Source organism: Parasteatoda tepidariorum, chromosome 7 (genome assembly GCF_982258835.1).
Source record: "Parasteatoda tepidariorum strain Cologne lab strain chromosome 7, Ptep-v5.0, whole genome shotgun sequence".
Lineage (NCBI taxonomy): Eukaryota > Metazoa > Arthropoda > Arachnida > Araneae > Theridiidae > Parasteatoda > Parasteatoda tepidariorum.
Window position 1 is genome coordinate 90,695,635 of NC_141761.1, and position 23,542 is coordinate 90,719,176.

Sequence of the window (23,542 nt, forward strand, 5' to 3'; positions counted from 1 at the left end):
CAAAATTTTATATAAATATAGATTAAAACTATCCAAATATAGTTCTACATCAAGAGGAGAAAGTTTTTTCATTCTAAAATGAAACATTTCTAAATAAACCTTCTTTTTTTCACGTAATCAGTATTAAATATACAGCTTGCTTTTTTTAAAAAAAGAAACAATGATTTTGATTTTTAAAAAATTGAAGAAAATTTACAGTTAAATTTCTTTACATCTAATTTATTCTAGGGTGGGTGTTCATTAGATAAAATGTTGTCCTGTTATTTGCGACTGCTTACCTGTTTTCGAATTTTCCTGATTTTTAATATACTGATTTACCAATTAGGAGCTGTTTTTTTCTATAAATCATTTAGAGACTTAAGTGTACTTGGAAAAAGAAATGTAACTGAATCAGCCCCATTTAAACATGCCCAAAAATGCATGAATCATCACCAAAGTTATGTTTTGCTCTGTGAGCCATTTTGTTGCTAATATGAATTTTAAAATTAATAAAACAATAACATAATCTCAAGATCTAATGTTAAAAAGAAGATCTAATAGTACGATCTAATGCTATAAGCAATAAAAATGTTTTGAGCATAGTTAATATAAAATCCAAGCTATTTTTCCTACCCTTATCTCGCACCCATTTCTGTTTTAAAAAGCTGACATTAATAAACTCAAAAGTATAATGAGTGCATAAGTGTAATGACCTGTCTGGGGCTATAAAAATTTAATATAATCTTCAATAAATAAATATAAATTAAAATATTTCTCACAAATTTGTAACTCTTAGTTCTTCCAAAACTATTAATATTTACTCGAAAGCTAAGTATTTTATAGAAAAGTAAAGCCTTAGTAACTTCCGCTGTACATTGTTTGAGTCGAAACCCATGAACCAAATCTTTAAATGGGAGAAAACCTAGAAAAGGTTATTGATTAGCAATACAATAGATTTTCAATGTCTCACTGAACTTGGCAACCACTACAACTGCAGAGTCGTGAAACTATTGGCGTGTGAATCTTCAAGGCAGTCACGCTCTGATTAAAAAAGTATTTTAGGTGCACCCCACACATCCTGTATTTCATTTCAATACCCGTTTTGTCAGTTTTAGTCCGTAAAAATTAGTCATTATAAATTATTGTATCATTTAAACATAACGATTTTTAAGTAGAGTCTTTTAAGGAATATATTAAATTTAGTAGCTATTGTATTACACTAAAAATAATACATTATAAATTAAATATATTTTTCCCAATACAACTCATAAGAGACGTAATAGCTCTGAGAATAGAGCGCTCCGTTCCAATGAGGTGACCCGGGTTCAAATTTTTAGTCAGATATACTATGTATACCGGGTTCTGATTTTTAGTCAGATGTACTATCTACGGATTATCAATTCACAGATATACAATATACAGATTAGACAATCTACAGAGATATACTATTAGACTCTACCGATATGTACTACTAGAATCTACAGTCAGATTTACAGTATTTCTAGGTATCACAATAAACATTAGCTTGTCTTCAAGCTAAGACAAATTTTTATGATTTTTTTTTTGTTTTTTGGTTCCAATCTTTGATTCAAACGAGAAAAAAATCAATTTTAGGTTGAATCATACATCATTGCAACATGTGGCTCACAATATTTACGCCAATTTTTCTCAAAGAATATCTACCACAAACACACCTTTCGTTTTACTCTTTTGCAACATAAATTTGTTTTCTGCCAAATCACGTTCTATTTTTTGAGGCGTAATTTACGCGCAGACTTTGAAATTTTTTTGCCGGGATAGCCTGGTCGGTAGGGCGCTGGGCCCATGTCCGAGAGTTCGTGGGTTCGAAAGCTGCCGGCCGAAGACTCCCCGTGTAGCAAAGTGACTGATGCACGTTAAATTTGTCGAGTCGCAAAAGTCCTCCATGTTCCCATAACATATCAATGCCTCTGGTGCCAATGTTAATAAAATGAAATCCAGAAAAGCAAAATGCGCACTGTTATAATTTAAGCGCTAAAATTATTGCAAAATGACCGGCATTATGTCTGTCCATCCAATAACTAAAAAGTTTACAGTAAAGAACATTTTTAATCTTTACGGTTTTGAAACCGTTTACAGCTAGTATGGTTATAAAACCATGAATACTAAACAATACGGCATGGTTTCAAAACCATAAGAGAAGAAATTTAACTGGACATTGAAGCTAAAGTTTGGAAATGGGCATTGGTGAGTGCAGGACACTGGAAACTCTTTGTGGAAGGGAATGGAAGAAAATTGTAATTTCAACACTGGTACTCGAAACCCAGTTCTGTCGATCACGAGACCGATAGATTAGCCCTCTCTGCTATGATACGTCCGTAGTTGCAAGAAACTAAGCTTCTTCATTAGGTGGATTTATTTGGTGAGATAAGATTCTGGTTGTTTAACCGTATTCGGTGAAAGCAGTTAAAAAACGGTTTTACTCTCTTATCCATCTTATAAGACCATCTTATTTATGCTTATCTGACTACTTTGTTTGAATATGGTGAAATAAAAATCGAATAAATTGTTGTTTAACCTTTTCTTCCGAGAAATTTCTGACCACGTGGGCAAAGAATAAATGGAATGTTCATTAAACACAAATGACAAGAAATGTTGAATTCTTGTTGTTTGTTAATTACAAATTAGGCACGTTTAGCAAGATTATCGAATAGAAGAATGAATGTGGGAGAACATTTTTGATCTCTTGTTCAATTTTAGCCTTTAGTTCGACATTAGATGTCTGGAAATCAGCGTACCAGGCATTTTTAAAATATCTCCATAGAAAATAGTCCGAAGGTGACGAGTTCAAACTTTGGGGAGATCCGTTGGAAATCAGGCAATATGAGCAGATAAATATTCCACAAGCAATTGCTCTTCTTTCGATGGCATTATTTCCTCGTTTTTCGGAGGATAGGTTTTATTTTGAGCATAATGCAGCATTATTACGGTTTCTTGACTTTAACTATTAAGCAAAATTAAAGGCTTAAAACTAAAATTTCTGTCATTTTTCCGTATGTTAAATAAATTGTATAATAATTTCTAACTGCACAACTTTTTGCAATATAGGTATTTAGGAAGATATTATATTAGATTTAGTAAGAAGCTAATAAATAAGATGTAAGTAAGCTATAGTTATTTTTACAGTAAATTTATGTGACATTATGATAGGTCAATGAATGCAGTAAAACAATGAATGCAAAATAAATGCTTAAAATTCTAATGCAATATTAAGAATTCAATTTTCAGACAACTGCAAAATTATCTCCTTGCAAAAAAAATTTTATAATTTATTTTACAAAAAAATTTAAACAAACATTTAAAAACCAAGTGGGTGACTAAACGATAATCAAACAAAATTAGGTTTAAATTTTATCCCTATAGAATCGAATAATAAAGTTGAACAACCTGGAACTCCTAAAGTTAGATAGATGATTTCTACTCTGAGAAAAATTTCTGGTAAAATTACCGCATTTTAGGTAAAAACATTTCCAGTAAAAAGAAAACTCAATTCCAGTAATAAAATGAAATTATACTGTATTTTAACAACGCATTTGATAATTTCTCCTCTCATATTGTAACGGTTTACCGGAAATTCTGGTTTTCGAAATTATAGTTCTTCTAAACCACACACGTAGTAAAAAATACAAAACTAAAAAGTAAAGTTAACCAAATAAATGGTTTCTATCCTATGCTGTAAGGTATCATGAAAAAGTATCGAAGTTTTAACACATTTTCTAAATTTTGTCACTTATTTTAAAACAATATTTTATTGTTTAATTTTTTTAAAATCGTTACTAAAGCTCTTCAATGAAAATTACCGTGCTCTTTGGTCTTCCCATCGAGGCAGAAGCACAGTAAATTAGGCCAAATACGAGTACTTTTTATCAAACTTTTTTTTCTTCAGCGTAGTGGAGCCAAATCTGTGTTAATGCAATAAAAATTGTGGGGTTCCATGAATGGAATAAATTTTGTTTTTGATGTTGTAATCTGTTTATCAACAAAAAAATTAATCTTTCAATCATTGTTAAACATTCGTGAGGTGGGAGTTGAGCTGAGCGAGCAGAAGATGGGGCCGTTTAGTTAAATATATTAATGCATATTAACCCAGTAACACGTAATCGTAATATTAGTTTGTAATATCAAAACTATTATTATTTCTTCAAAAAACTAATTGTTCAAACTGATTTGAAACTTGAAACAAGATTTATTAAAAAATAAATAACTAAATGCATGTAAGTATAAAATTGAAAACTAAACGCTTTATAATTCGAAGTCAATTAAAATGTGAAAACAAATGCTTTTACGTGCATAAAAGAAATTTAAAAAGCAGTTTTGTGACCATGAGTGACATTCTAAATTCTACTGAAACGTTTGATACTATTTCTGTTTTTATCGATTTGCTGTAGTGTTTTATTACATAGCTTAATAATTCCCCTCCTGAATTAATATTTAATGATTGAGACGAAAATAACTTTCACTTTGACACCATGTTAACGTGGTAATGATATATTTAATCGTTATTGATGACAAAAAAAAAAATACTCTACTTTGTAGAAAAATAAAAGTGAGGCAGGTGGATATTTCTGAATGCATTTCTATGGAAATGATAAACATCAGTTATAGGATTCCTTATCATTGTTTAAGTTAAATAACACTATGTCTTAAAAATATCGACAGTAAGTTTTAAATTTGAACACAGCTCGAATTACGCGTTTTAAGAAAATGGACATGGTTTGAAATGAGTGTTCACGAAAATGGAAGTAGCTTGAAATATGTGTTTACGAAAACGGACACAGTTCGAAATGCGTGTTTACGCAAAGGAAGGCAGATCAAAATGCGTGCTTACGAAAATGGACGTAGCTCGAAATACGTATTTAAGGAAATTGACGCATCTCAAAATACGTGTTTACAATAATGGACACAGCTAAAAATGCGTGCTTATGAAAATGGAAGTAGCTCGAATTGTATGTTTACGAAAATGGAAGTAGCTCGAAACGTGTATTTACGAAAACGGGCACAGCTCGAAATGCATGTTTAGGAAAATGGACGCAGATCAAAATGCGTGTTTACTAAAATGGAAACAGCTCGAAATGATTGTTTACGAAACAGGAAGTAGCTCGAAAATTGTGTTTATGAAAACGGACACAGCACGAAATGTGTGTTTATGAAAACGAGTACAACTCGAAATGCAGGTTTACGAAAATGGAAATGACATAAGATTTCGTTTTTCAAATCCGTCACCAATGGCGTTCCTTCACCAATAGCAAATCCGTTTTCAAGATCGTCACCAATAGCCCATTGTTCAGTCCTAATTGAGCTGTTTCCATTTTGGTAAATACGCAATTCGAGCTGTATCCACTTCCGTAAAAACGAAACTTCTGCTGTTTCCTTTTTCGTAAAGGCATATTTTGAGCTGAGTTCATTTGCTTAAAAAATAATAACTCGCACCTATCTTTTAAACGGTAGAAGTAAAGCATCAACTCTCAGAAAGGCTGCACAGCTATTTTGAAAACAACACTAAAATTCATTGAAAAAAAGAAAAAAAAAATCACAAATTATACATCACTCTACGAAGAACAAAACATAACTAAATTCAGAAGCATCCCCTTCTCCCAAGTTCTATACAACAGGAAGTGACACAGCAGATCGGAAAACATTGTCCTTCTATTTGTTTACACTTTTGACCTATAAACTATATATAGCTATATTTTCCAAACATACGGCCACTTTAAACTTGCTGAACCCATTTTCCTAAACACGCTTTTCGAGCTGCGTCTATAGTTAAAATTTTACCGACAATATATATACATTCTTATATCTTACAGAAAATATTTGTTTAAAACATAGTAAGAAACTGTGTGACTAATGTGAAAATCACAAGTACAGTATATTATATGCCTTTTTTATATAATATTATATATGAATTAGCATATCGTTAAATATGTTTTGGTCTAAATAAACTTTACCCAGATTGCTGATTTCGGCGTAGCGATGAATGCTTCCAATAGCTGGCTAACTTCAAACACCCTAATTAAGTTAATCATCATGCATTTATTACTTTTTTCTAATTTTTAATATGGAGAGGTGGTGGCTCAGGGGATAGAGCTCTCCCCTTCCAATGAGGTAAACCAGCTTCGACTCGATTCAAATTCCGCACCCGACTTGCACCGACCACAGTGCTGGAGTAAAATATCCTCGGTGGTGGACGGATCATGGGTTAGAGTTCCTTTGCTGTCTGGCTAACCATGGGATATTTTCATGGTTTCCCGGATTAGTTACACCAAAAAGTCCTCCACGAAGGCAAATTTCTCCCAATCCTTGATCCAGGAGTTCCTTTGTCTTCTGGATTGGGTTCAAAATTACAAGACTAAGGAGTTGAATATTAGCAGCCGTAAACCTAAAAAATTGGGTTTACGACTCTTAAGAGTCGTAATATACAATTGTATATTTTTATCTTGTTCAAGGACGGTTATAATATATATATATAGTGTGTGTGTGTGTAAATAAATAAATACAAGAAAACACAAAGAAAGTTAAGAAAAACAATAAGTTTCATTTATTGCGCTTAAGCTGCAAGTAAACAGCACTCATTAGATAAGTTCAAAATGAAGAAAAAAACAAAGAAAAATTATAGACATATGAAAAAAAGGGGGTGGGAAATAATAAGCAATAAATAACAAACAACAGTTTATTAAGAAAAAATGTTTTGCGGATATAATCGTGTGGGCTGAAGAAAAGATTATATCTTTTTTTTCCGGTTTTTTAATTATCATTTCATTTTTTTTGTATATATATATATATATATATATATATATATATATATATATATATATATATATATATATATATATATATATATATATATATATATATATATATATATATATATATATATATATATATATATATATATATATATATATATATATATATATATAGTTCAAAATGAAGAATAAAACAAAGAAAAATTATAGACATACGAAAGAAAAGGGGGGTGGGAAATAATAAGTAAAAAATAACAAACAACAGTTTATTAAAAAAAAAAAAAAAATGAAATGTTAATTAAAGAACCGGAAAAAAAGCCGGGAAAAGAAAGATATAATCTTTTCTTCAGCCCACACTATTATATCCGCAAAACAGATACTTATTGTTTTTCTTAACTTTCTTAGTGTTTTCTTGTATTTATTTATTATATATATATATATATATATATATATATATATATATATATATATATATATATATATATATATATATATATATATATATATATATATATATATATATATATATATATATATATATATATATATATATATATATATATATATATATATATATATATATATATATATATATATATATATATATATATATATATATATATATATATATATATATATATATATATATATATATATATATATATATATATATATATATATATATATATATATATATATATATATATATATATATACTTTTATGATTATTTTATTTGTATTCGATAACATCAAGCTCGTTATAAAATTTAAAAACCTTTTTCTCATTGCTCATTGTTTTTTATGTTATTGGAAGTTACAAGCAATGTTTCTTTAATTTTTCAGGATTTCATTACGTGCCTGTCTATAATGTGCAGAGGAACACTGCAAGAGAAGCTGGAATGGGCTTTTAAATTGTACGATATCAACGGAGATGGTAGAATTACTAAAAAAGAACTGACGGACATCGTGTGTTCAGTTTATGCTCTTATGGGACGAAAGTCTTATTCACACGTTGAAGACAAAGCCTTACGAGAACATGTCAATAAAACATTCGAGGTTCGTACTTTTATTTGTTCTCCAAAGAATAAAAGAAAACACTGGTTTTCTTTCCTTAAATAAAGTTATTTGTAAATTTTATTTTTAAATAGAGTAAAAATCAGAAGTGGTGTAAATATTTTACCGGTGCAAAAATGTTTTAATTTCTTTGATTCTTTAATCATTAAGATTAAATATTTGCACCAAATAAAATATTTTTCTCAAATTTTAAGATAACGTAATTCAAATTCAATTATTTTTTTAGCAATTAAATTATAGTTATTTCTCAAAGAATTTCTCTGACTCATGTATGCAAACATATCAAGCCTATAAACTGCGTTGAAAAGTATGATCGAAAAACTACCAGAATATTGTAACATTACTTGCTCTATGAGATCACTTAATAACTCCATAAATTTTATCGAAGCACTTTGGTTACGAGTTTGGTAAAATTAATAATAAAATATAATTTTATAATGTGTGAAAAAACTTGGTAAATGCAGTAAAATTTGGTAATACATAGAGTTTTGCTTAAGAACCAATTAATCGCTTAAATTTACTGTTCAGTTATGCATTTTTTTGTTAAATCTGTATAAAAACTACAATTTTGAAAACCAGAATTAACGGTAACCGTTAACATAAGAACGGAATGGTTAAGAACCGTACGAAAGTACCAAATGATTAGTTTAAATACCGTATATTTAGCTTTTTAATACCAGAATTATGTTGGGTTTTTTTCAGCTGAAGTGTCACTATTATGCAATATATAAATTTTATCAGAATTTTTTACCAGAGGCTGAATGCTCAAAAATATTCCCTGGTTTTACTACACCTTTTCAGTTAAGTTTTTGCATATTAATAATAAATCAAAGAAATTTTTATTTAAAAAAATATTTAGCTTTTTTTTGTGTTTATATTCTCTTATCTTTAACTTAAAATTGCAGGGAACAAAATTAAAAAAATATGAATCGTCTTTATGGTCTCATTGTAAGTTTATCACAAGGGTAAATATTATTTGCTCAAGTAGCGTAACAGTCTATTAAATCCATCTGCAACATTTTAATTTTAAAGTTATTTAACGTAAGACGTTAGAAGGTAAAAAATAAAGAACTATGTAATGTAGAATGAGCAATCATTCAATCACGGACAAAACTCTACGTATCATATATCTCATTTTGACGCATGGAATGGCACCTGAATGGCATGAATAGCATAAATGACTTTGATTAAGATCATCATTGTATAAATATATACTGAGTTACATTAATGGAAGGACACACTTTGAGTTTTCTTATATATTTGTTTTAAAATTTCTCATCAAATACTTAAACTATTATTTTATAACTTTAGCGATGCTTAGTACATGCGATATTTCATACTTCGCAACAAGTTTTAAAGCTTTCAGAGGTTTAGGAGACCGATAAAAAAATACGAAGAAACAAAAGATCTATGTAATGTATATTTGATGAATGCAATAGCACCCTTTGACTTATATGACTCTGATTAAGATTATCATTGTATAAATATACACTACGTTACAATAATGGAAGGAGATAGTTTGAGTGTTTTATATATTTTCTAAAATTTCTCATCAAATACTTAAACTATTATTTTATAACTTTAGCGATGCTTAGTACATGCGATATTTCATTCTTCGCAACAAGTTTTAAAGCTTTCAGAGGTTTAGGAGACCGATGAAAAAATACGAAGAAACAAAAGATCTATGTAATGTATATTTGATGAATGCAATAGCACCCTTTGACTTATATGACTCTGATTAAGATTATCATTGTATAAATATACACTACGTTACAATAATGGAAGGAGATAGTTTGAGTGTTTTATATATTTTCTAAAATTTCTCATCAAATACTTAAACTATTATTTTATAACTTTAGCGATGCTTAGTACATGCGATATTTCATTCTTCGCAACAAGTTTTAAAGCTTTCAGAGGTTTAGGAGACCGATGAAAAAATACGAAGAAACAAAAGATCTATGTAATGTATATTTGATGAATGCAATAGCACCCTTTGACTTATATGACTCTGATTAAGATTATCATTGTATAAATATACACTACGTTACAATAATGGAAGGAGATAGTTTGAGTGTTTTATATATTTTTTAAAATTTCTCATCAAATACTTAAACTATTATTTTATAACTTTAGCGATGCTTAGTACTTGCGATATTTCATACTTCGCAACAAGTTTTAAAGCTTTCAGAGGTTTAGGAGACCGATAAAAAAATACGAAAAAACAAGTATTTTTGAGCACCCTATGCCTAAAAATCAAGTAATAAACTTGTAATTATATTGATTACTTTAGTTGTTATTTTTTTTAAAACTGCACAAAATTAAAATTTCGTAAACCTAGTGTAAATGTTTATGGAAATATAATCATTAAAAAAAAATATATATATGCTATGCGTTGATTTTTTCCCCGCTATAACTTTATAAATAGTCAATGGAATCAAGCAAGATTTTTAATACCCTAAAGAATTAGAAACTTTCAAACTAGTGCTCCTAAAAGGATCATTCATAAAACAACGAATTAAACGGAAAGGAAATTAATTAATTAACATTTCTTTTGCAAAGTACAATATGTTTATTTTTGACGAAGCTCCTATCTTTGAATTCAATTTATTTTCTACATGAATATGAATTATTTCAAATGAGAATGATAATTAATAAAAATATTTCATTTTCAATTATTAATATTTTCATTCTTCGGTATCTTTATAAAGATATTAACATTGAAACGAATACAATAGGGCGTTAGTTACAATAGTTTATTTTCTCGTTCATAACTACCATTATTTTATTAATAATAATTCTAGGTTGTAGTTATCTAAAACTGAAATATTTAGTTGCAGCGTAACTTGAAAGTGTTTGATTGCGTGACTCTTGAATATGTAATTACAATATCATTTTGAATTAGTAATTATATAGTAAGTGGCTAAAGCAATTATAATATATAATATATATTATTATAATAGAAACTAAGCAAAAATGCTATTTTGCACTCGTTTATTAATTATATTACCGTTCACACCTAACGTATAAGGAAAAAAATTATAAGTATTCATTATAAGAGGAAAGTAACTTATAATTTCAATAATTAAATATTTGGAAACTATTACGATAACAATTTGATGATTAAAATATGATATTAGAATGAGAAAAGTTATTATTAGGATACAATCAAAAGTAATAATGATAAATTTAGAATAAATGTATACAAAACTTCTTGAAATAAAATTAGTTTGTCAATCAAACATACACGCAGCACAGATAGACTATTAATATGAATTCAAACAAAATCGAAGTTAATAGAAGTTAAATAATGTAAAATTATTTTATACAATAGACAGATTCACGTAAACCTCATGAGAATTTAAATATCTTTATTATACAACTAAATATATACACGCATTTTAATGATAATTTATATTAGCAGTTTGTGAAATCAAGCCGACAAAAAAATACAAAATAATCGATTACAATCAATATTTTTCAGCTAACAGTAAGGAAAATTGGTACTTACATAGCAGTGGCCAGTTTGTCAATTAAATCTGGCAAAAAGCACTCGTATTTCAGTAGTTATTTTGGTCGCCAAATTGTCAATATCTTGAATCTGCACAATTGTTCGTCTTTGAGCCGTGGTGGCTCAGGGGATAGAGCGTGCGCTTTCCAATGAGGTGAACCGGGTTCAAATCCCAGCAATGGCTGGTCGATACAAATGTCACACCAGGTCCTCACCTACCACAGTGTTGACGTAAAATATCATAAATGGTAGACATATTATGGGTTAGAGTCCCCTTGGGCTTATCGTGGGAGGTTTTCGCGGTTTCAATCTCCATGTAACGCAAATGCGGGTTGATTCCATGATAAAATTCTCCACAAAGGCAAATTTCACCCAATACTTGATCCAGGAGATCTCTTATGTCTTCTGGATTAGATTCAAATTTACAAGGCTACGGAGTTGAGCATTGGTAGTCGTAAACTCAAAAGTGGGTCGACTGCTCAACGACGGTTATATGTGTATGTAAAAATTATTCGCCTTTTAACTTCTAATAATGATCCAAAAGCATTTTTTATGTGCGTAAAACATGCCCTAACATCATTTTACGCAAGAGTTCATGTTTGTTGTTTATTGAGTAATATTTAGGAAAAACGTCTTATGAAGAAGTGTTGAAATTTAAATAATACAAAAACAACTCGTCTAAGAAAAAATAGGAATATTATTTATTTTTTTAACCGTACGTTGTTAATTTTTGCAGGCTTAATGCTTGTTAATTTTTACTTTTCAAAGATTTGTAGCAAGCAATTATTTAGATTAAAAAAATATTTCTTTCGGCGAATTCATGACGTATAGAAGAAAAATTCAGAGTGTCTAATTTTGGTTAAATTTTTTCACGACAGATGGCTATGTGGACAGTAAATGTATAAATCAAAAGAACATAATTAAAAATTAGACTACAACGTGTCAACTTTATTGCGATCGAGTTACAGTTCATCAAAGATATTCTAATGTGATTATCGTTCTTTAAAGGACTTTGAACATTTGCAATGTGATTTTCAATTTTTTTTTCTCTGATTTATACATTTACTTTTCCCAGCTTCTCACATATAAATTCACTACAAAAATTGTTCTTTTAACCCTAACAGTTTTCTTATTTTTTAAGTTGAAGTGAAAACTTAAGTTCGGTAATTTACCAAGCTTTTTGGTGTTCCGATAATGCTTGGTGCTTTGGTAATGATTTTTTTTCAAAATAAACAAAGAAATATGGTTTTGAAATAGGTGATAAAACTTCTTAAATGTGGTAAAATTTGGTATTTTTATCATGATACCTTAGAGTATGACATTATTTGGTGAAATTTATTTTTCAGTTCTGTATTTATTTACTAAAAGAGTGATATTAAAACTATAATTTTGATAACCAAGATTTTGGGTAAATTGTTACCATATAAACCAAAAAATTATCAAATGAATAGTTAAAATAAGAAAAAAAATGAATAAATATTTTTTACTCAAAATGTCATCAGAATGTATCCGTATGCATTTTGATGATTTTGTCAAAAAAAATTAGAAATTGTTTAATAGTTTCATTTTTGTGTTTAGTAACGAAACTTTTGTTATAATAATTTTAGCGATTTTTCAAAATTATTTCAATTATAATTTTGATGCTAAATTACAGCAATTAGTTCTAGATTTGACTATTAATAGGATAAGATTTTCACTTATTTATTCTAAATAAGACTCATTTAAAATTTTCTAACTTTCAATGATAATTACATAGGTAAATATATTTTTTCTAAATACGTTTGAATTTTTTTTTAAAAAAAGAAACATTATATTCATTTTCCAACAAATTAATTAAAACCATCTGTGAAGCATAATGCGTTCCTTAAGCGTAACTTTTAATTCCATTAAGATAAACAACGTATTGCAAAGACTAAAATGTGCAAACTGCTTGATGACAAAAAGTCTGAGTAACTTCGAAACAACTTTTGTATTAATGATCATATTTTCATACGCTTAATTTATTCGTCATGGCTTAAGAGAATGCAACATAATTAGTTACACCACTATACACGCTTTTAATGTATTACGGGTCTTTGTTTCATCAAACATGTGTATTCTAAGCCTGAAAAAATGTATAAAAGCATTTCTTGTTGTTTTTATGAACTAGATGATTCGGTTTTACTATAAACAACTACGTTTATGATCTAAATTTAATGTCTAATGTCTACTAATTTAACGCTCTGGAACTAATAGCTTAAGTTAAGAGCAATATTTTTATTTAATTTAACTATGTAATCATTAGCAAACAATTTTCTTCAAAATGAGTTACTATTTTTAGAAATAATTCCACTAATATTAATTACATAATTATCTATTATTAGGTTTGTTTTTCGGTCGATCTATTATTAGTGGTCTGTCTCAGACGCAAAGTTATAAAATGGGAATCTTTATACGGTGAAAAAAATTCTGGTGAAATTACCTTACAGTATGGTAGTGACATTTCCAATAAGAAAAATAAATAACATTTCTTAGATTAAAGACCAAAATATATGGTACTTAAGCCATTTATTTTGTAAACTTTTCGTTGATATGGTTACGGATTACTGGAAATTCTTGCTTTCAAAGTTGTAGTTCTTATAACCTCAAATTTATTAAAGAAATATAAAACTGAGAAATAAATGTTTCAGAATAAATGGTCTGTATGTCATGCTCAATGGTACCGTTATAAAAGCTTTATCGGGTTGTATCATATATTATAAAATAATATTTTATTGTTAATTTTATCAAAATCATTAATAAAGTGCATCTGTGTTAAAATTACCAATCTTTTTGATGTTCCCAAAGAGGCAGAAACACTGTAAATTTTACTATATTCTGGTAGTTCTGACCCTATTTTTTTAACTCCACGAACCAAGTGGTCCATCTATGTCCAATGCATTTTCCTTCGATAACTTTAGTAGAAAATAGTGACATCCTTTGTATTGCTAATATCTTTCTTGGATACAGTTTTTTGCAAAGCCGAAGAGGAGTATGGCATATTTTATGAGTATAGCATATTTTCTGTTGATTCTTCATTTGATCTAGCTGTTTAATTAATTTTAACAACTGGCGATCGTGATGTGACGTCAGAACTGACGTCATATAAAATAAACAGCTAGGCTTAGTCAGTTCTATTAGTAAGTTGCTATCTAGTCATAAATTTTCTTATTGATTACAATTCTGCAAATCTGTACGCAAGATGAGATTCGGCGTACTCGCTTTGTTGACTGTTTGAAATACTTGTTTCATCCGTTTTGATATTAAATTATTCGCTTAGATTACTATATTTATTCGATATTTTAATATCTTCTGGGGCAATTGACCGTTAAAAAAATTGATGAAGGGCATACAGGGTAGTGGCACTGAACCTTAGAAAAACATTAATGTAGGGCATATCAAGCAAATGCATATCTGGTAGTTGTACTTAACTAGACCTAGTATATGGTTCGGATATTTACCAAAGAGACTATGCGATTGCACTATTTTTTACTGTTTCGTAAGACATGGTTCAATTAATTAAAATTTAGCTCAATTTCTTTAATCCAGATTTAATTCAATTGTAAAAATATAATGAAAATTAATCAAAATTTGCAGAAATATAAGGGGGAAAATCTGCCCGGATGGAAAATTTTGATGAGTCCCTTATGACAATATTTTCCCTAATTGTTTTTTAAATGGTCCGTAATTTTGATTTTATACCGAATATTTATTTCGTGGATCAAGAGTTTAAATCTACAATAAATATTACATATCAAAACAACTTTGAACAATGCGTGACTCAAATCAAATTTATGCGCATTTGTAAAAAAAAAATGCTTCATAAGAAAAATAAAAGAATCCCTAAAGTATTGTTTGAATACTAATGTTGACAAATTGATAAATTTTAGTTTCAAAGATTTAAATATTTTTTCTTCTTTATAATTAAAAATAATTATTTCGCATGCTAACAACTTTAATCTAAATTGAACATTAAACAACAGAACCATTTTAAACAGTAAAATGTTAAAACGTTGCAGTATTATCAAAACAATAATTTTTTTCGATCAATCCAATTTTTACTGGAGCTGTTCAGACTCTATGTATCCTGTGTAAATATTTCGCAACTGAGGAAAGATTCAATCTATCAATTATTTTCAAAGGTTATCCCAAAGATGAGGGAAAACAAACTGTGTTGAGAATAAGGAAAACAAAGAAAGTAAGTCAAAGGGAACTTCGAATACAAAATCTCGATCTCGAGACTTGTTCCCATTTTCAATTTCAAAAGCATACATTTAAAAAAAACACCCTTGGGAAAGCTTTCATTCTAAAACTCTTTTGTTATTTTATCACAAGCATGATGATTACAAACAAATAATGAAATATTTTAAATTGAAATAGATATAATAAGAAATATGTTGCGGTATCAGTTGAGTGTTTGAAAATACTTCTCTTTTCAGTTATATTTATAACAAATTCTATCAACATATTGCATTGATAAAGAAATTATGATAAAGAAATTATGATAAAAATGACAGAAATATGGTGAAGTTTATTAAATTTCTGGCTGCATGGGAACACCAAAAAGCTCGGTAAAATGAACAATTAAACACAGTTTCTAATGTTTGATAAAAATATTAATGGTAAAATTTGTTAATTTTATCATGATACCTCAGAGCATAGCAAAAAAACCATTTTTTTGGTTAAATTTATTTTCAGTTAATTTTTTATCAGCTCTGTGGTTTCAGAATTTCCGTTAAACCGTTACAATATGAACGAAAAAATCACCAAATGAATGTTTTATACATCACATATTTTGGTTTATATGCCACATATTTTAGTTTATGTACCACGTATTTTGGTTTTCATAACCAGAATTACAGTTTTCTTAACCAGAAATACCCCTACCATACAGTACGATAATTTTAACTGAGTTATTTTCCTCCGTTTATTTGATTTCATTATGTAGCCTGAAATTGAATTTAGTATCACATAAATTTGTATTGTAAATCATTGTATTTTTTCTAAAATAAACCACACATCATCTTATTTTAAATTTTAGAACCATTTTTTACATTTATTTATCATATTTTTTAATTTATGAAATTGATTAAAAATTGTTTTTTAAACAATATTACTTATTTATTTCAAACCAAATGATTCAACTGAAGAATTTTAAGGATTTTATCTTGTAATTTCAATTGTTTGCTTAAGGAGTAGAATATTGTTCATAATTACGTAGTTAGCGTACTTTTTTTCCTCTGCTATCGTTGCACCTTTATAACTTGCTAAATTCATTTTTATACGGAGTGAAAAATTGTTGAATGTTTTCAGAAAGAATGTTTTCAATGTCCGAAACATGTTTTCTTGCGTGATTGGAATTTTAGGATCGTAATCAATTGGACGCAATATATAATCTATTATTATCAATTCAGTAGTATCTGAATTTTTCAGCAAAAAGAATAGACATTCTAAAACGAAAAAAGTGATTTCGTTATTCTCACGTAACAGGAAAAATAACCAAAGCCCTTCACCTAAAGCATTTTTTTGTAAAATGCTTGGATGCAGTCAAACCTAATTTAGAAACAATTTTTTAAATTTTGTTTCATGATTCTAAGTGATCACATAATTCAATTCTGATGAGTAAAAAAGCACAAAACCTAAATTATTTTTCTCTTTATAATTATAAGAAAAATTATCAGCTTGTATATTTTTACAGCATAATTTTACAAGTACAATAGAAAAACGGATCACCATAATAACTTTTTTTAATAATAATTATCGGATTTTGTCGCGTACTGGAATATAATTTTAACGGGAGTCGGTAGGGCATATACCAATAATGCTAAAACTGACCCTTTTCCGATGTACCTTTTCTCAGCATCTAAACAAGATATTTGTAGTGTATCTACCACTTCAAAATTAGAATTGCAATTCTCTAGTATATAAGACATGTTAACTCGATTCTCTGACCCAGTTCGACTCAAGCCTCTGCAGAGTGCTGTTGTGTTGAAACTAGCTCTGTGCTCACCATGTCTTATCAACGTTTTTCCCGAGGTGGGAAACGGCGGACCGAAAGGCCCGTGCAGCAACCCGAACCTAGTGAAAGATTTGCGATGCTGGAAACTGACGAAGAACGATTGGAGTTCTGCTCTACATTTGCTAATCAGTGCCTCACTAAAGATACCATTGATAGACAAATTGAGATCATTAATGGCATATTGAAACGGCAAATGGAAAAGGGAGATAAGCCATCTTTAATGCTCGAATTTAAAGTGAAAGCTCTCAACATCAGAAGAAATGAACTATTCCCTGAGGAGTCAGATAAGGAAATCATGCCTATGGAAACAGTCACGCTGAACCAACCAGATAAGCCGAAGGAAGCCTCAGAGATAGTTACTTCTTCCGAAACGAACTCTTCAGTACCGGAAAACAACTCGGAACTTAGTGAAGAGGCCTCGGCCTCAGAAACTGAGCCCCAGACTCATAACCAGATAGAACAGCCAGTCAAGAGGAGGAAAAGGAAGAAGAAGAAGCAAACTCATGGAACCACTACAAAGACTACTAACAACCCTTCTACTCCTGAATCCCTCCCAGTGCCTGAGCCTACTACTGACACTACTTTGGAACCCAAGGAAGAACAACCATCCAAGTCTGCAAAGATTCTCATCCGAGGGCTTCCAGTCGACTTCAAAATGGAGGATATTTCTCTAGAAATAGAGAAATCAGGCATCACTTCACATAGAATTATCCAGTTCAAGAAGAGGGTGGGTGGAGCCTATAGGCTCCTCCCCCTTTTACTCGTCATCACTCCACTGGCCAATCAGCAGAAAGCTCACTCCATCCAGAGTATCATGCAGATTCCCATCTCTACCGAGAAATTTCGTGGCAGCCACCGGTCCATACAGTGCTTTAAATGCCAAAGATACGGACATACTCAGCGCTCCTGTGCCAATCAGCCGAGATGCATGAAATGTGCAGACTTCCACTACTCATACCAATGTGAAAAAGACAGAAATTCTCCCGCCAAATGCTGTAACTGCGACGGGAACCACACCTCCAACTTCACTGGGTGCGAGGCCCGCCCCAGTGGAAAAAGCCAACAGTCCAAGGACACACCTACATCCACAGCTCAACGCCTGGTCTCACTTGTAAAAGAACTGCAGGAGCTTCTCAAGAACCATGAAGTCACAAGCCTACTTCAATCTCTACTGAATGGGGTCTCTCCATCACAATGATGATTCTCACGCCTCAACTCATGCCCATCTCCACTGATGTAGCCTCATCTTACTAATATCATCTCATCCTCATTCCAACCACAAGGAATTACCTCATCGACATCATCACAGATGAAGGGGTAAAGGGCCGTTCCGGCCTCAGGCACCCCAAACCACCTCCTAGATTAGAGATTAGACTCGATTCTATGATGGGGTACCTTTTCATAGATTAAGGCTGACAATGTCGATAACGACTCTCCCCACATTGGTGACCTTTGGACGTGATGTGAACCCGCCTACCTCGACAGAAGCTCCCACTTCGATTTGAACACGCCTACTTCGATGGATTGTCCACATTGAACAGCTGACTTGTTATTTGTGACGGCGACATTATCCACAAAATCGCTCTGTTGCTACTCCATCTCGGTCACACACAACGCATAACATATACACTCGACTGCTAAAGACAATATAGGAGCGACCACGACCGTGAATTTAATACAGCTCTCATGATCAGCACTCAAAAACTACAGATCTCCCGGCTTCTCACAAAACAGCAATGAATCAATTAGTGGTATCCGTTCATCGAATTCTATCACAGATATTATTCTGGTGGGGGAGTACTGTAGTGTATTTACCACTACAAAATTAGAATTACAATTCTCTAGTATGTTAGACATGTTAACTTGATTCTATGATGGGGTTGATATGGTCAAATTCTATTCTCCCCACAATATTGCATCAGTGTTTTTCGTAGAATATTTGCATATACATGTTTACACTGTGATAACTGTTAATACATATCTTTGGAAGAAATTTTTAAAAAAACGTATTAATTGAAAACTCTTAATTTTTTAAAATGTTTCATGAGCAAAAATCTTTCATAACTCAAACGATATTTAGTTAACGCTAAGAAATCATCACATCGTACAGCTCATATAATCACAAATATCCCCAAAAAATTTCAAAGCGATATCATAAGTAGTTCCTTGGAAAAGATGCATCGACAAAGGTCAGTTTAAGCGTTATTGATATACGCCCTACAGACTTTCCCTTAATGGTTTGAATAAATCATCCTTAACTTGCAAATTAAATTTTGGGCAGACGATTAATTTTTTCAGAAATAAGGCGCTGCCAGTAACGAAACTATTGCATTCGTAACATTTTTGTAGTTTGTAGTGAAGTGCGCTACCTTTAAAAAGAAGCAATGTAGTGTACAAGAAAAAAAAGTAGCTTGTAGAGTTTCTTGACAGCTACTTTTAGCGTTACTTTAGTAACGTTGCTTCACGAATCTGATTGGTACAAATAAACTCGAATCAGTCAGTGGTCACAATAAAAATGTAACTGTGGCCAAGCAATAATAAAAATTATAAATGAGGCCCCAGCGCAAGAAGTTTTTTCCCCTTAATCTAATAATCATTTATATAAAACTAATATTTAAACAAGCATTAGTTTTAAATAAATATATTTGTAACTTTGTCCATACTTTCAGATACAAATGTACAGTGCCCAAAATATCAAAAAATGGACCACTCTGAGTAACTCTTGATCTAAAGGTCGGATCTTCACTTTTTAGGATGCAATGGTAATGGTTCGAGAGGGTGACTTCAAATATGCTAATTGATTAATCCAGACGATATTTTAAACTATGAAATCAGACACAAATACGTACTTTCTCTGAATAAGCATACCTTTTTCTTTCGATGGATACCAATTTTTGCCCCCTGAATTATAGGGGGTAGCCACAATTTGAGAAATATAGTTCCTATAATTTCATCAGAAGAATGGTTCAAAGTTTTTACACCTAAATGATAAGTTTATTATTTGTGTATTTTGCCGTCTCTCGAGAATTTTTTTAAGCAAATTGAAAATTTTTTGTACACAATTATAAAATTCGTTTATCCAAAAATAATACCACCAAAAACAGCATTCAGTAAGTATTTATTATGTTATTTAATAATAGTTGGAAAATGTTTGGATTGTAAGGTGTATAATTTTCCGCATCATTTTAAGCTATGCCTCTTTACATGACAAAAGGCAAAATTTAAGCGAAATCGGTAGAATTGTTCCTGAAAAATCAAATTTTAAATATCCTATATTTGTCATGAAATACGTGTATCAGGGAAAGAGAGCATGTTTCCTCAGAAATTTTCGATGCGCTTTATTTCTTAGAGGAAATAAGAGAGTATTAAATACTTAAAAAAAATCGAAAATATTTGATAATTTCCTAATACTTCTGAAGCTAAATATTTGCTGCCGAGATATTGCCTTTACTTCGTACGCTCTTAGTGTGAATAAATATAAAAACCATATTGCTGTTTCCTTGGTAGCTGAAACCCTCCAGCACGTCAGTTGGCTCTGCAGATTATCATGGAATCTGCAGATTGTTTTTCGTCTCAGATTATTAGAAAAATTGCTGAAACTCCTTTTCAAAACATTCTAATGAAAACTATAAATTAAAATCTCAGGTAACCGGCACGTCAGTGGGCTCTGCAGACTGTTTCTCTTCTCAGATTATTAAAAAAGTGGAGAAAATTTGCTGAAACTCCTTTTCAAAGCATTCTAATCAAAATTATAAAGCTGAGTTACAAGAACATCGCAAAGGATCAAATCAAATTATATATTTGACTGAATTTGTATATTTCCCATATAATTTCGTTTTTTTTAAGCGAAAATTATCTTCTTTTTTTTAATCTATTTCTTCTTAAATATACAAATTAAATTAAAAGCCAGTTAAGTTTCTTCGATGCGAGTCGTTCGATTTCATTGTAAGAACTTTTAAATCATAAACTTTTACTTCTATGTGGGTGAGATGATTTAGAAGAAAGAGAATATTCTCAGTTATAAATTCTCATTAACTGGAACGTAAAAGATAAAAAGTTGAAGAACAATAAACTATATAACTTTTATCTTTTATTTATAATATGCTGTATTATAGCATTATATAACATAGTTTAAAGCTCCCGTGGCAACCTAACAAAATCAACTGTTGACTAGTTAGTTGTTAATAGTAAGACTAATGATAATAAGTTATACAAGTTAATAATGTGGTAAATCATGTTTTTCCAAGCATTAAAAGGAACAGATTACCAACTAAAACTTAAGGAATAAATTTAATTTGAACATTATTAAAATCACAAATAAATACAGCTAAAACTGAATGACATTAAAGTTATCGGAGTGCACGACTATCAACTAGTACACGAGGAACTAGTGCACGAGGAAAAATGGGAGTAGTCTGGTTGCTGGCGGAAAACTGGTTTTTAAATGCGTCACTCCAAGTTGAAGTGCAAGTGCCCTTTCGCATTAGGTAAGATGAAAATGTAGGAGCAGGGCATCGCCGCAGTACTCCCCCCCAAGTGTCCAGGAGACCGACATCAATAGCAACGAGTGTTGAAATGCACCCGGCGGCCGGAACGAGTCGTGATCCCCGGTCGAGCCAATTCTGGAGCCGGATGCTGGGTAGCTCTAGGTTCGCTCTGCTCCGGGGTTGGAGCAGTAGTCTGCAACTCCTCATCATCCAGGAATGCAGGTTTTAGGCGGTCGATGCCAATTACGGCTTGCCGACCCTTCATTTCAATGGTGAAGGTTTTTCCGCTACGCTTCAAAACCTTGAATGGACCGTCGTAAGGATGTTGCAATGCTTTCTTTACACCATCGACTCGTATGAAAACATGAGAGCATTTTGATAAAGATGGGTGTACAAAGATGGACTGTTTAGAGTGTGAAGACGTTGGTTTTGGCTTCAAAGTCTGCATTGTCTCACGCATCCTCATCAGAAATTCATGAGGCTGCACGTCAGTAGTGGAGGCCTCGAAGAATTCTCCAGGAAGGCGGCGAGGGGCACCGTAGACCAGTTCTGCACTCGTGCAGTTTAAGTCTGCTTTTAAAGCAGATCTCAACCCAAGAAGAACTAGGGGTAGAGAGTCGGTCCATTTGGTTTTATGACATCGGAGGGCCTGCTTGAGTGGACGATGGAAGTTCTCGATGAGGCCGTTGCAGGATGGGTGATATGGAGTTGTTCGTGTCATATTGGTCCCCAAAAGTTTGTTCAATGTGGAGAACAGGTGGCTCTGAAATTGTCTTCCCTGGTCGGTGGTGATGATCTTTGGGACACCAAACCTTGAAACCCAGAAGGAGACAAAAGCTCGTGCAGTGGTCTCCGCTGACATATCAGGAACAGGGATGGCCTCTGGCCATCTTGTGAAGCGGCCAATGCACGTCAACAAGTATTCGTAGCCATCGGACGGTGGGAAAGGGCCAACCAGGTCCAAGTGCACATGTTCAAACCGTTGTGAAGGTAGGTTGAAGGATTGTAGAGGACTGTGGGTGTGCCTTGTTATTTTGGACTGCTGGCACAATAAACAATTTCGAGTCCATTCCGCAATGTCCTTGGCCATAGAAGGCCACACAAATCTAGTTTGAAGAAGTTTTTTGGAGGCTCGTATGCCTGGATGAGCTAAATTGTGTAGAGATTGAAACACAGTCTTTCGAAGCTGTTGTGGCACATATGGGCGTATTAACTTGTGGTTCACATCGCAATATAGTTTCACTATTGGCGAAATAGACCATGATTGTAGCTGGAGCGAATGGTGCTCTTTTTGAAGCAAATCAGATAATTCTTTATCTGCTTTTTGGGCTTCAGATATGACAGTAAAGTCCACTGATGGAGTCTGTACTGATTGCAGGCGAGATAGAGCATCAGCGACTACATTATCGGAGCCAGAAATATGTTTGATGTTGGTGCAAAATTGTGAAATATAATCCAGTTGCCGGAGTTGTCTTGGTGAACAGGATTCTGAGTTTTTAATAAAAGCAAATGTTAATGGGCGATGATTTGTATAAATCACAAAATCCTGCCCCTCTAAATGATGTCTGAAATGTTTTACCGCTGAATAAATTGCGAGGAGTTCCCGGTCGTATGTGCTATATTTTGCCTCTGCTGCGCTCAGTTTTCTCGAAAAAAATGCTGACGGTTTTAA

The 23,542-nt window shown here is 31.4% G+C and overlaps 1 protein-coding gene across 1 annotated transcript in view; it reads left to right on the forward strand.

The window, feature by feature from the left end:
• Positions 1-23,542, forward strand: part of LOC107456807 (Kv channel-interacting protein 4-like) — a 72,894-nt gene that overhangs the window by 39,389 nt on the left and 9,963 nt on the right. Inside the window, exon 4 of the mRNA XM_043045254.3 lies at positions 7,608-7,820. Within this exon, the coding sequence (XP_042901188.1) occupies positions 7,608-7,820 (213 nt within the window). The remainder of the gene's footprint in view (positions 1-7,607; positions 7,821-23,542) is intronic.